This window comes from Ovis aries, chromosome X (assembly GCF_016772045.2).
Source record: "Ovis aries strain OAR_USU_Benz2616 breed Rambouillet chromosome X, ARS-UI_Ramb_v3.0, whole genome shotgun sequence".
NCBI lineage: Eukaryota > Metazoa > Chordata > Mammalia > Artiodactyla > Bovidae > Ovis > Ovis aries.
The window spans coordinates 132,813,410-132,828,593 of NC_056080.1; the positions used below are offsets into that span (position 1 = coordinate 132,813,410).

Below are 15,184 nucleotides of genomic sequence, written 5' to 3' on the forward strand. Positions count from 1 at the left end.
CCCTTTGTCATTCTAGCTGCCTGCTGCCTCCGCAGTGTCCCTCTAGCTCTCTCTGCGCTAAGTGCCTGCGCCTTAGGCCAGAGGGTGCGCTAAGCTGAACGGTTAGTCCGGACCTGCCTTGGTGACCCCATGGCATCCCCTAGAACCGTAACCGTCGTGGCCCTCTCAGTGGCCCTGGGACTCTTCTTTGTTTTCATGGGGACTATCAAGTTGACCCCCAGGCTCAGCAAGGATGCCTACAGTGAGATGGTAAGTGAAGCAAACGGGTGATGAGGAGCGCACTCCGAAGGGATGGAGAGTACCGCTCCCCTTCTTTCCTCCCTGGTCCAAGGTCCCAGCCCTTTCACCCCTACCCCCACCCCGGACCCTCCCTTCTCCCCAACAACTTTGCAGCTGGGAAGGAGCAGCTGGACGAGAGCGAGAGCTAGCCGGGAACAACTGTTAGGGAGCCACGGCATGCCAGTTGGGGGAGGGGTTGCCCAAGTAAACCCTCCACCCTCAAGTAAACCCCAGGGCTGAGACCTGCGTAACACCTGTCACCGGCAGGAGCCCTTTCCTCCTTCCAGCACACCCAAAGTCCGGGCAACCAGCTTGCAAGTCTGATTGCTTCCCTTGGAGCTTAGAGTTTAGCAAGCTGGAGAGTTTATTTATCTTGAGGAAGAACAAAAGGGAAGGAGGAAAGAGCTGAGGGCGAATGGGCTACTAATACAAGCAATTTTTAGGGGTGGAGATGGTATCCCTCATCCCAGATGGGGAGCGGATGGTATTCCCCTAGCTGCCTGGGCGTGTGTCTGTATCCTGGAGACAAAAGCAGACTTGGCCCAAATAAAGGTCACTGAAACCCTGCTGCTTCTTCTCTCAAGGGAAAACTGGATGTTTTGTTTTGTGTTGTTTCTGGGCTAATCTGCAGTCTGCTTTTTCCCTCCCGCAAAATAGTCCATAATCCCCATCTTGGCTCCTGTGGGTGCCCAAGGCCAGGCCCTCTGCAGGGTTTCCCCTCTGCAGAGTTCAAATCACCTGAAGGTGACTGACCAAAACATCTCTGCAACCTGGGGGCTGGGCTGCACTCCCCAGCTGGGTGTGAAGAGGACTTGTTCCCAGGCTGTGCAGTAGGAAGGAGATGACAGGGGCTGTTTCCAGCACTTTCTTGCTCTCTCGCTTCTCCTCCAGTCACTCTGCCTCTTCATTACCCCACCCCAGCTGAAGAGAACCTCCTTCTCACTGCTTCTGCCAGACTGCCAGTCCTGGGAGGGAACCCATTACTGGGCTCTCAAGGTCAGGAAGGAAAGGAGCTTAGGAGAGAAAAAGGAGGAGAGAAGAGGCAAGAGGGACTCCCCATTAGGGCTGAGGCAAGGAGGAATAGCCCCACATGCTGACAGTTGACAGGAATAAATAGCTCTTCTGGAGCTCACTGCGGAGCCTTCCAGAGCCCCTCAACCGTGAGCTGCAAATGGATGGAGCCTGGCAAACCAGATACTCGGAAATGTTTGCAAGAAGCTCTGGCTTCAGTCTCAGGGTTTAAGCTGGTGTTTCCCATGTCTCTCATCACAGGATCACCTTGGGGTCAGGGAGGGCAGCTGATACTCAAGGGCCAAGGGCTACCCCCAGTGGCGAATCCTAATGTGTTTCTCTTTCCCGCTTTCCCTCCTCCCACAACATTTGACCAGATGGAAATGAAATCAGGTCAAAATGAGTATCCAAGACAGCCTGCATCGGAGAGAGGAGGTGGGGTAGCAGAAGCCACCAAAGGCAGAGGGAAAGGGTGGAGGGGAATTGCCACTATATTTTTATCTTGGCATTAGTAGTTTGGTGTTAGGTTATAAATAAATGCATATGCTCTTGATTTTCTTTCCTTTTCATATATACATACATTTATATGTTTGTGTATGTGTGTGTGTGCCTTAGGTATATTTAAGCTTTCCCTTTCTGTAGGGACATAGTACCCTTCCTCAGTATACTCCCTGTCTCCCTGGACCCTGCTTTAGAGGCCATCCAAGCTGCACCCTAAGTACAGTGTAAGGTTCTGCAGACAATCCAACTAAGATGGAGTCACCAGGAAGCTTCCGATCAGCTTGGCAGGCGCCCACGAGGAGGATCAGCCACAAATGGGTTTACAGTAGGTTTCTTCCCAGGGAGTGGAGCTGTCTGTTACAGTCTAGTAAAAGGCAGAATATATGAAGATTCCATATCATACAAAGGAAGATATTTAAATAGGTGCAATCTAATACAGCAGTACATAATGATTGTGTGTGTGTGTGTGTCTGTGTGTGTATCTGTGTCTGTGTCTGACTCTTTGCAACCCCATGGGCTGTAGCCCGCCAGGCTCCTCTGTCCATGGGGATTCTCCAGGCAAGAATAATGGAGTGGCTTGCCATGTCCTCCTCCAGGGGATTTTCCCAACCCAGGTATTGAACCCAGGTCTCCTGCATTGCAGGTGGATTCTTTACCAGCTGAGCTACCTGGGAAGCCCGTGTGTGTGTGTGTGTGTGTGTGTGTGTGTGTGTGTGTGTATGCGTGTGTGCGTGCGTGCAGGTACGTGCATGCGCATGTGTGTGTGTGCACAATTCTGTGCTTAAGGGCGTCTGGAAGAAATGGAAGAACTATAGCTGGGAGGTAAACATCACGGTACTATGAAGCTTGAGGAGAATTTTCAGACTGCTCTTGTCCAGAGTTCTCTCCTGTATTGAGTATTAGGCCCCAGGCTAGAGATGGCTTTCTGGCATAGGGCCCACTGCATTGTGCCTGGGCCAGCCTAGCTTTATTGTTGAACCCATAGAACGTGGGGACAATTCAGTTCTAGTACAAAGAAAGTGCTCAGTTAATATGCATTGAATGGCTGGGTGAATGAATGAGTCATTGTAGCGTTGTCTTGGCTGGTCACCACCCTTCAGATTTCTCTGCTTGGCTCTTGATGATGCAGTTCAGAAGTCATTTCTTGCCTCTTAGAAGCAGGTTACAGCCCCTCAGGACTCCAACCAGAGATCAGCTGGGATAATGATCTGGGATTTTCTGTTTTCCATTGAGGAGTGATTCCTCTGCATTGATGGAGTTAGTCATGTATTGACTGCAATGGCTTTTTATATAAAATCCCAAGGTGTTGTTGTTGTTCTTATTGTTTATGATTGTTGTTTAAAACATCTCAGTGAGGTAGATTCATTTTTAAAAGTTATGCTTATTTTATTGATGGATAAACCGAAATAGAGCAAGTTTAATGACTTATTCAAGATGCTAGGCTAAGCTGCTGCTGGAGCAGAGATTAGAAACCAAATCTGTGACTCAATATTCCCAGTAGAGGAATCATTAATGGTTACAACTGCCTTTTTGGATGTCAGAACTTATGACCGATTCTTGAAAATGTGTGGCACATTCTTTCTCCTTTTTTGGTACCAGTCCAACTGTCCCTATCCCATATTTTGGGGTTTCATTTTACTTTGAAACCAATTTTTTTTTTAATTTGGATTTTTTTTTTGTTCGTGTCAACTGTTTTTGTTGTTGTTGTTCTAAAGCCATTAGTGTCGTGTTTAGGTGTTATCCCGTCCATGGAGAATCACTGCTAACAACTAGACAGACAAATGAATATGAACTTCTTTCCCATCTCTACTGGGGGAGCCAGGAAAGGGTAGTGGAAAGAGTGCAGACTTCGAGTCATATTGGTTTGGGTTCAAGACCTGACACTCCTGAAGCGTCTGCCTCAGTTTCCTCATCTGCAAAATGAGGATAATACCTACCACAGGAGGTTGTTGTAAATATGAACTGAGGTTGCATATGAAAGAATCTAGTACAGTATGTGAAAATGGTAGGTGTTCAAGAAATGCTCTAGGTTCAAGTGATGATATTACTCACACTATGTTATGCAGTGATTTCCTGACTAATTTGAAGGACCAGTTTAAGGGATTGAAATCAGACATTTAAAAGAGTAGGTTGCTATTTTTACATGCATTGGTGAACAGACCTCTATGCAATCAGCTAATATAGAAAACCCTACACTCGCTGCTGGGTAGTGCATAGTGGATCTCGTGCAGAATTTCTGGATGCCTCTCTTGAATAGCCCGTTTGGTATGTGTCACTCCATACCTCCTCCCAATTTAGCAAGTGTCACTATAGAGTACTCTAAATCCCACGTGAATGCAACACGACTGACCACTCCCTTGACTAAGTGCCTTCATTAATTCACTTGCAGCTGGGAGACAGGACACAAATGCTGCTAGGCAGTTTAACATATGAATGGTTGACTTGCTCTCTATCTGGTGTTCAGCTCTTTGTAGCAGGGGTTCACTAGCGGTGGTTCTATCCTGCAGGCACAAAGGGCCACAAATGGAACAGTAAGAAAACACCAAAATTACTGTCACATTGAAGCCAGAGGATTTTTGACCCTGAAGAAGACAGGGCAGGTCTTTGCTGCTTCTTTGCAGCCCCTCCTAGGGAAGGTTTATTGTTGATTTGAATGATTTGCTTATTTGTAGTTAAATGCCCTCCAGTATTTCCCCAGGGTTTTAGTTAATGTCCACAGGTGATCTTTTATGCTTCCAATCACACTATTAATTGCATTCCAACTACATAATAACCAATGCTTAGACTGTTCTTTGAGGTGGTACAATACGTTTATTCCCTCAGAGAGGCGACTGATCCTGAGATGTGAAGTGACTGTGCTTAGTTAACACAGCTAGCTAGCCTAAGCTAAACTACATTGAAATTTATGCCAGGGAGGTTGTAGCCTCCAATGGTCAACAGCTGTGCTTGTTTTAGAGCGACTTTTGACTGAGAGTGGAAGTCAGACCCTTCTCCCGTTAGATGCAATCTGGGAGGGATCCACTTTGGTTAGCAGCTTCCTTTTTAGGTGGGCATTATATGATAGTGGAAAGTAGAACTGCTTAAAAGGTGCTTTTGTTCACATGATATTTGGCAATTAAGCATGTGATGGCTTTTTATTGCATTTAAGAGATGATCTATGATTCACATATGGCTTTTTTTTTCCTACAGAGATTCAGGAAAATCATACTTGAGTCAGTAAATTTTTCAGCACTTATGTAGCCTTTATGATCTAATATAGCAACCAGACTGAGGTTTTTAGCCAAAATATATTTTTGTCAGTGCTCTCTTCTGCTTTCATATGGTTTTCCCCTATAAATTGTATTGAAGTATAACATACATACTGAAATGTACACCTAAATGTACAGCTCAAGGAATTTTAAGAATCCTGTGTAACCTAGATCAAGAAATAGAACATGACCAGCATCCCAGAAACTTCCCTCATGGCCCCTTCCCATTAGTACCTGCACCCATCCCCTGCATAAATCCCGACTTCAACAATATGTTAGTTTTACTGTTTTTACTTTGGCTGCCTCATGCAAAGAATTGACTCATTGGAAAAGACCCTGATGCTGGGAAAGATTGAAGGCAGGAGGAGAAGGGGACGACAGAAGATGAGATGGTTGGATGGCACCACCGATTCAATGGATATGAGTTTGAGCAAACTCTGGGAGATAGTGAAGGACAGGGAAGCCTAGTGTGATGCAGTCCATGGGGTTACAAATAATCAAACATGACTGAGCGACTGAGCAGCAACAAATAAATGGAATTATACAGTATATTAGCCAAGTTTTTTTTTTTTTTCGTTTACCTAACTGGTGTAAGTGAACTAAAGTGGAACAAATTATTTGCCCTCTCTTCACATTTTGTCCTGTTAGCTGGCTTGGATGGGTAATTAACTGTAATCGAAGACGAGTATTATTAGGCAGTTGTGAGGTGTTCAAGTTTAATGTAATTAATATGAGATCATGAACCCAGGAGTGAAGACTAAATGATAAAAAGAAAAAAGATATGACTAAAGAAAGGTTCCGTATGTGTTTGATTCATGTCTGAATCATACCATCTCATACTATACAAATGAAGCAGGTTGAATCATTGCTATTATCATTAAAGTAATTACTGTGGCTTGCAAATATATGGATTTCTAATTGTGTGTTTCAGTAATGATAAAATATGTGTATGTGGCCCTTGGTTGATGCTATGATGTTATGATTCTTTGACCAAATCTCCAAAATGCTCATTTAATTTCAAAAGGGGGGAAATTGAGGTAATACAATACTTAACTAATTTTCTCCAAGCAATATAGGGGCAAAACTAGAATTGGAATTTAGCTAATCTTAGCCCAAGGATATTTCTGGATGACTGTCTTTGACTAAAGGTATTTGAAAAAGTTGACTAAACCCTTCTCTCTCCTTTTACTATAAGGAAACTATGGTTACAGGGTCTGGCTCATGGCAGTGAAAAAGAAACAGACCTATACAAAGTCTGTGAGAAAGAAACAGACCTAACAAAGTGAACTGTGAGAGCCTTTTGATAAAGTGACTCAGTTACCTCTTTATTCTTACTGTCACAACAATTAAAGTCTTTAGAGATCTAATTACTATAGACTTAAGACAAGTGACCCTACTATTAGAATTGAGGTGACCTGGCCCAAGTCTTGTGGGGGCTGGCAATAGTAGGATACTTTTGATGTCTTTATCCTGTTCCACAGAAGAAAGAATAAAGGGCTTCCTATACTGTCAAGACCCTATCCAAGCTGAGTCCCATCTCTAGCAAGTTAAACGTTCACTGTCTGGAGTCCTGGACAAGAGATGCTATCTGTACCTACTCAGCTTTAAACTAAAGATGTGATGAAATGGCTTATCCACATGCAGTTTCCTCTTGAGAAAAGAAGGAAAGAAAGAGGCAACTGCTGCATACAAATATTCACAGCTGCAGTTCCAGAGGTTAGATAAACTGAAAAAGTAATATGGAGTTACACCAAATGGAGAGAAAAGTGTTCATCGAGGTCATAGGAACTTGATTTAAAGACCTGGAATTTGGCCCACAGATTCTACTATAGTATAGATAAAAATCTATTCTTCAATGATGGATGGTTCAGTTCAGTTCAGTTCAGTCGCTCAGTCGTGTCTGACTCTTTGCGACTCCATGAATCACAGCACGCCAAGCCTCCCTGTCCATCACCATCTCCCAGAGTTCACTCAAACTCACGTACATTGAGTCAGTGATGCCATCCAGCCATCTCATCCTCTGTCGTCCCCTTTTCCTCCTGCCCCCAATCCCTCCCAGCATCAAAGTCTTTTCCAATGAGTCAACCCTTTGCATGAGGTGGCCAAAGTACTGGAGTTTCAGCTTTAGCATCATTCCTTCAAAAGAAATCCCAGGGTTGATCTCCTTCAAAATGGACTGGTTGGATCTCCTTGCAGTCCAAGGGACTCTCAAGAGTCTTCTCCATCACCACAGTTCAAAAGCATCAATTCTTCAGCGCTCAGCTTTCTTCACAGTCCAACTCTCACATCCATACATGACCACAGGAAAAACCATAGCCTTGACTAGACGGGCCTTTGTTGGCAAAGTAATGTCTCTGCTTTTCAATATGCTATCTAGATTGGTCATAACTTTTCTTCCAAGGAGTAAGCGTCTTTTAATTTCATGGCTGCAGTCACCATCTGCAGTGATTTTGGAGCCCCCAAAAATAAAGTCTGACACTGTTTCCACTGTTTCCCCATCTATTTCCCATGAAGTGATGGGACTGGATGCCATGATCTTCGTCTTCTTAATGTGGAGCTTTAAGCCAACTTTTTCACTCTCCTTTTTCACTTTCATCAAGAGGCTCTTTAATTCTTCACTTTCTGCCATAAGGGTGGTGTCATCTGCCTATCTGAGGTTATTGATATTTCTCCCGGCAATCTTGATTCCAGCTTGTGCTTCCTCCAGCCCAGCGTTTCTCATGATGTACTCTGCGTATAAGTTAAATAAGCAGGGTGACAATATACAGCCTTGACGTACTCCTTTTCCTATTTGGAACCAGTCTGTTGTTCCATGTCCAGAGGCTTATATCTTTCCTTTTCTCCTTTGCTTTTCGCCTCTCTTCTTTTCACAGCTATTTGTAAGGCCTCCCCAGGCAGCCATTTTGCTTTTTTGCATTTCTTTTCCATGGGGATGGTCTTGATCCCTGTCTCCTGTACAATGTCATGAACCTCCATCCATAGTTCATCAGGTATTCTATCTATCAGATCTAGTCCCTTAAATCTATTTCTCACTTCCACTGTATAATCATAAGGAATTTGATTTAAGTCATACCTGAATGATCTAGTGGTTTTTCCTACTGTCTTCAATTTCAGTCTGAATTTGGCAATAAGGAGCTCATGATCTGAGCCACAGTCAGCTCCCGGTCTTATTTTTGCTGACTGTACATAGCTTCTCCATCTTTGGCTGCATAGAATATAATCAGTCTGATTCCAGTGTTGACCATCTGGTGATGTCCATGTGTAGAGTGTTCTCTTGTGTTGTTGGAAGAGGGTGTTTGCTATGACCAGTGCGTCCTCTTGGCAGAACTCTATTAGCCTTTGCCCTGCTTCATTCTGTATTCCAAGGCTAAATTTGCCTGTTACCCCAGGTGTTTCTTGACTTCCTACTTTTTCATTCCAGTCCCCTATAATGAAAAGGACATCTTTTTGGGTATTAGTTCTAAAAGGTCTTGTAGGTCTTCATAGAACCATTCAACTCCAGCTTCTTCAGCATTACTGGTTGGGGCATAGACTTGGATTATTGTGATACTGAATGGTTTGCCTTGGAAATGAACAGAGATCATTCTGTCGTTTTTGGGATTGCATCCAAGTACTGCATGTTGGACACTTTTGTTGACCATGCTGGCTACTCCATTTCTTGTAAGGGATTCCTGCCTGCAGTAGTAGATATAATGGTCATCTGAGTTAAGTTCACCCATTCCAGCCCATTTTAGTTCGCTGATTCCTAGAATGTCAACTTTCACTCTTGCCATTTCCTCTTTGACCACTTCCAGTTTGGCTTGATTCATGGACCTAACATTCCAGGTCCCTATGCAATATTGCTCTTTACAGCATCAGACCTTGCTTCTATCGCCAGTCACATCCACAGCTGGGTATTGTTTCTGCTTTGGCTCCTTCCCTTCATTCTTTCTGGAATTATTTCTCCACTGATCTCCAGTAGCATATTGGGCACCTACTGACCTGGGGAGTTCCTCGTTCAGTATCGTATCATTTTGCCTTTTCATACTGTTCATGGGGTTCTCAAGGCAAGAATACTGAAGTGGTTTGCCATTCCCTTCTCCAGTGGACCACATTCTGTCAGGCCTCTCCACCATGACCCGCCCGTCTTGGGTGGCCCCACAGGGCATAGCTTAGTTTCATTGAGTTAGACAAGGCTGTGGTCCTAGTGTGATCAGATTGACTAGTTTTCTGTGATTATGGTTTCAGTGTGTCTGCCCTCTGATGCCCTCTCGCAACACCTACCATCTTACTTGGGTTTCTCTTACCTTTGACGTGGGGTATCTTTCACAGCTGCTCCAGCAAAGCACAGCTGCTGCTCCTTACCTTGGATGTGGGGTATCTCCTCACTGCCACCCCTCCTGACCTTGAACGTGAAGTAGCTCCTCTCAGCCCTCCTGTGCCCGGGAAGCCACGACTCCTTGGACGTTGGGTTGCTCCTCTCGGCTGCCGCCCCAGGAGGAGATGGGTGGTTATCCCTAGGCAAAACAAGGGAATGTTTCCAGAAGCCACTCAGTCAGCATCTAGAATCTTTACTCTGAACTGACTGTAAGGAACTCATCCTGCTTCCTGTGTTTATTATGTTAGAAGGTTACACTTAGGATTTAGGATCTGCTTCTTGGGGAGCTTTGTGTTGCTAATTAGAAAAAGTCCTACCTTCAGAGTGATAAGAAAAACTCTTGGGTCTAGATTTCTTTCCCTCATGTCCCCCTGCTACCATCACCAGAGTGTAGAGGGACAGAGAGTGAGCAGGTGGCATCTAGGCTAATAGTGAGAGGAAACCACCAGATGCCCTATTCCTTGACTCAACTCTGATCCACATGTGTCTAGCTCAGTTAAACCCAGGGTTTTACTCATCCTGCTGGTCAACCTCTCCTAATTTCTCTCTGAAAATGCCTGATTTAACCTAACATGAGATGGAGGAGGAAGGACTGATACTTTGAGTTTTCTTATATGCTCTGTAACAGGGTAGGGACTAGAGGTGATTGAAGTGAAAGTTGCTCAGTTGTGTCCAACTCTTTGTGACCCCATGGACTGTAGCCTGCCAGGCTCCTCTGTCCATGGGATTCTCCAGGCAAGAATACTGGAGTGGGTGGCCATTCCCTTCTCCAGGGGATCTTCCTGACCCAGGGATCAAACCTGGGTCTCTCCTACATTGCAGGCAGATTCTTTACCGTCTGAGCTACCAAGGAACCCAAATTATTTGGAAGCTTCAAGAGTCAAGGACACACCAAAAATGAGAATGCTGTGCGCAAGGAGATCAAACCAGTCAGAGGTGAATAAAGGTAAATAAAGACAACTAAGACAGAATGTGACAGGGCAAGGTTTAGGAAGAGGTGTGAGGCAGGGTCGTAAAAGTGCAAAATCGGATCCTGTCTCTGTTTAAAGTTGTGATTTTGTGTGTGTGTGTGTGGATATTATTTAACTTAATCAATGAGTGTTTTGGTGCCTTAGATTTTGTACTCAGGGGACATAGCCTTACTCATTTCATCTTAGTCCCAGTTTTGCTCAGGAAAATGAGACTCAGAGAAGCAAGTAATTTGCCCAGGGGGCACCCAACTAAAAAGTAACAGAGATAGGATTTGAAGCCAAGCCTGTTTGAATCCAAACCCATGCTTTTTTTTTTTTAAATCTAAACCATGGATCTTAAAACAGTACTCATTCCTAGAATACTCATAAAGGACTATCTTGTGCCACTCATGATAATTAGTCCATGAAATAAACGTGCATTCACTAGAGGAATGACTTAACATTTGTCCCAAACTAGAGTGTGTGAACATTATTCTAAGCACCAGATTCTCCCGACAGGTCCAGTTGGCTTTCTGCCTGATTCTTATATTTGTCTTGCATCTGGTGCTTTTGACTATTCTTTTCTTAAAATTCTTGGCCCTTATGACCCCATCTCTCCTGGGTTGCCTCCTACTTTTCTAACCACACTTGCCTCTATGTTGTGGATTCTCTTCTTCCTCCCCTTATTAAAATGTTTGTCACACAAAATTTCCCACTGTATACATTCTACCTGGGAATACTGATGACTATCAATTCTGTATCTTTACCCCAGACCTCTATTACTGAGTTGCCTATGAGACAGCTCTGCTTAGAGAAGTCTTAGAGATACTTCAACTAAAAAACTCCAAATTGAGTTCCTCATTCCTTCTTGCCTCCTCCCCCTCTTCTTCCATATGCAGTCTTGACTTCTCCCTTTCCCTCCCTGGCCACATCTGATAAAACATCAATTCCTGTTGACTTTGCATTCAAAGTATCCTTGACTCCATCCCTTCCCTCTATCCTTATTGTCATTACTCTAGTCCAGGTCTCTCACCTGATCTCCTCACTTCCAGGCATACCTCTCCCAATCCATCCTTGATGCTACTTTCAGAGAGATCTTCCTTAAAAGCAAATTATGCTGTTCTCTTGGCTTATAAGATAAAGTCCAGCTCCACAATGCCACACTCTATGGTCTGATTCATATCTGTCATCTCTGTCTCATGTCTCCCCCTTACCTCTCCCTCCCCCAACCTATGCTGAGCTGGGGCAGTGTTTGAAATACACCAGTCTATTATGTCCTTCAGGGCCTTTACTCATCCAGCTTCCTCTGCCTGCACTGGCCTTCCCTTATTGATCCTGCAAACACCTGCTCTTCTTTAAGATTCCATTCTAGCTTTTCTCAGTTCCCGTCTAGGGAAATTTGACCATTCCAGTGGTCTCCACTGTACCTACGACCATAATGCTACATTGTGTTTATGTACTTCCGTAACTTTTCCTCCTATAGATGCAAACTTTAGGAAGGCAAGGCTTTTGAATGATTGATATCTGAATCCAGAGTACCAAGCACAATGCTTAGCACAAGGAGGCACTTAATAAATATTGAATGAATTAATTGATACTTCATGAAAACAAAGTAGTGAGCAAAACCAGGAAAAAACAGATTTGATAAAATGTCATCAATTTACTACAAGATGAGGATTGGGTCCATCTGAATAGTGAAAAATATTATCTATTACTCTAAGGTCAGTAAAATTCTATTACTTTGTGATATAACCAGTGCCTCCCTTCTTTGTTCCATGATATCTGCCTTGGGCTACAATTAGACCTTATACAGTACTCTATTATATACCACTAACCATGTTGCTTCCATGATGTTTTTATGCATGTTTCCCCCCACTAGAACAACAGCTTCTTGACCCTGTCATAGTCATCTCTATATCTCCATCACATAATCCATAATAGGTATTCAATAAGTGTTTATTGAATTAAAATTAATCAGTGTCTTGTAAAAGCCCAGGGATTTATATCAATGACCATAAGAATGATTTTTGGCTTACTATATCTTAAAGATATATAAGGGGCTAATATTTGCATACATTTAAATTTTTCTGTTTGCTTAGCACACTTAAAAATTTTTTTTACAGATTCCACAAATGTAGACTCCAAGCAGATATTTTTTGAATTATCAAAAATTCCAAATTAGAAAAGTCCAAATTAGTGAGGCTTTATTGTCTTGTTTCATTTTTGTTGTTGCTCATATGCATCTGCATTTGGACAAAGTAGGCACTGGAAAAAGGGGATATGGCTAATCTGTACCAGTTTTTATGGGCCCAGTGAATTTTCTTTTAAATTCTTAATGTTGTTTATGATTTATAATCAGAAAAAAATTTTTTTCACGGGTGTTTCCACGACTGCAGGAGGGCCTGGGTTTGATCCCTGGTCTGGAACTAAGATCCCAAATCCCCAGTGCTGGCACTTGGTATGGCAGAAAAAATTTTTTTAAACTATACAGTCAAATTCTGTTACCTTTGATGGTGTTACTTAGGATTAAATCACAAGGATCTCAGCGGATTGCTTGCTTTTTTCCCTTTATCATAAGATTCTTATTTAGGGGACATGGTAAACAAAGAACAGGACACCCTTGACTGGTGTGAAAAGGGAATGGTGGGGAAGAAGGACCTTGCTTGTGTGCTCTTCATTCTAATGGTAAAATCATGGTTAATGCAGTGATTTCTTTATGGTATTCCACTCTAGAAACGTGCTTACAAGAGCTATGTGCGAGCCCTCCCTCTGCTGAAGAAAATGGGGATCAATTCCATTCTCCTCCGCAAAAGCATTGGTGCTCTTGAGGTGGCCTGTGGCATTGTCATGACTCTTGTGCCTGGGCGTCCCAAAGATGTGGCCAACTTTTTCCTCCTCTTGCTGGTGTTGGCGGTCCTCTTCTTCCATCAGTTAGTCGGTGATCCTCTCAAACGCTACGCCCATGCCCTGGTGTTTGGAATCCTGCTCACCTGCCGCCTGCTGATTGCCCGCAAGCCTGAAGACCGGTCTTCTGAGAAGAAATCCTCGCCACCAGGGAATGCGGGGAGTGACGGCAATGCCGGAAATACCGAGGAGCAGCCATCCTTATACGAGAAGGCCCCTCAGGGCAAAATGAAATTGTCATAGGAGAGCAGAAGTGCAAAAAATGGACCTTCCAGGCAGTTGCCTCCATGACACCCAGGAAGATGTCAGTGTGTGTTTTTCATTTATTTATCTTGGGGGAAAAGGGACACATATAACCTGCAAGTTGATGGTCCTATTGGCTTGTGTACACCTATACCCTAAAATGACCTCCCCACATAGACGTGTGTGCACCACCTTTAATCACTCTGGGGCAACTCTCACATCTTGCTGCATGTACATGTATATGGCTAACTATTGAAGTGTATTTGTGAGATGGATTCCAGCAAGCATGTGACTGTGAGATTATGTGTGGGTAAACGTTACTTACTCTGTGTGTGTGTGTGTGTGGGTGTGGGTGTGTGTGGGTGTGTGTATGTGTGTGTTCGCACACATGTGCAAAGGAAAAGGCTCTGATCTTGAACTAATCCTGCATAGGTAACCTTTCCTTTATAGACTGATTCTAGTGAAGGCAGAATAAAACAAATCTCCTATAAAGAGAATCCCACTTACTTCTTGGTGTAAAACAAACTATGTATTCCCATGGGATACAGGGATCCCTCAGTTTAAGCTGAAAACTTAAACCTCCCATTTTAGGAAAAAGTTCCTTCAATTTGAGACACTGAGTTACATGTAAAATGAATTAACCTCTACTTTAAAAGTTGTTTAAATTGTAAATACTCCATATTGAGTTTAATTAAAATAAGGGAAATAATGCAGTCAGTAGATAGTCTAATTCTTCAAGTGATAAAATCGGAAGTTTCACCTTGCCTTTGTCAGAGCCCAGCCTACTGAGCTCCTTAATTCACAGTTGGAAACTGAAACAATAAACTTGTTATCAGACATCTGTTTTGGATTTTCTTAAGCCAAAAGCTGCCTCACTTCCACTATTCTCAGCAGTATTTGGCAGATGCTCCACTGTTGCAGTTGAGGGAGCAAAGATTAGTCCTGTTAGAAGTCTGTGAATCTCCAACTCTAGCTGTTCTCTTCAATCATCTGAAATTTGACAGATGAGCTATATCCAGTCTTTTCTGCAAATCAGATTCACTATTCTTACTGAATTTTCACTGAACTTTGCTAGTGTAAGCAGAGATCCAAGTTACCCCCATGGTTGTCTGCTCTACTACACCTCTTTCAGTGGGTGGAGTTTAGCTGGGGGAAGGACATTCGATATGGGTTAGTCGGATTGAGCAGTATGAAAATTGCTTTCTTCATTATATACTGCTGCTTCTCCTTGTTAAGATGTGCTCTGATGGTTTAAATATCATTGTGCCAGGGATGGGGAAAGGGGTGGGGGTGTCGTGTGTGGGGAGTACGAATTAATGTATTTTCTTCAGTGTCATTGTTCTTGTTAAATGATACCTCTGTCTTATTTCTCTCATTCTTTCAAAATAAACATTTTTGAAGTTTGGAGGAAATAGTCTGGACAAATAATGAAAGTCTGGGAAGAAAGGGTCATATCATGGGATTCAGGCTGTTTTATTTTTGAGTGGATGTGGGAGGAAAATAAAGACAAGGGGGAGTATAATAATATACTAGTGAGGTTACAAACTTTCTAATCTCATTTAAGTTCACTCACAATTTTGTGATGTCAGCACATGAAACAGAAAGCCACAAAATTAAGATCTCAGTACAGTTCCTAGGTTTGGTGATGCCAAGGGAAGGTTGAAGAATGATTTCACAAAAAAAAGAATTGC

General features: G+C 43.2%; 1 protein-coding gene across 1 annotated transcript; it reads left to right on the forward strand.

The window, feature by feature from the left end:
* Positions 1–31: 31 nt before the first annotated feature.
* TMEM35A (transmembrane protein 35A) lies at positions 32–14,905 on the forward strand. Its single transcript, XM_004022480.5, has 2 exons — positions 32–249; positions 13,080–14,905. The coding sequence occupies exons 1-2, from the start codon at positions 130–132 to the stop codon at positions 13,491–13,493; spliced, it is 534 nt and encodes a 177-aa protein (XP_004022529.1). The 5' UTR covers positions 32–129; the 3' UTR covers positions 13,494–14,905.
* The last annotated feature ends 279 nt before the right edge of the window (positions 14,906–15,184 follow it).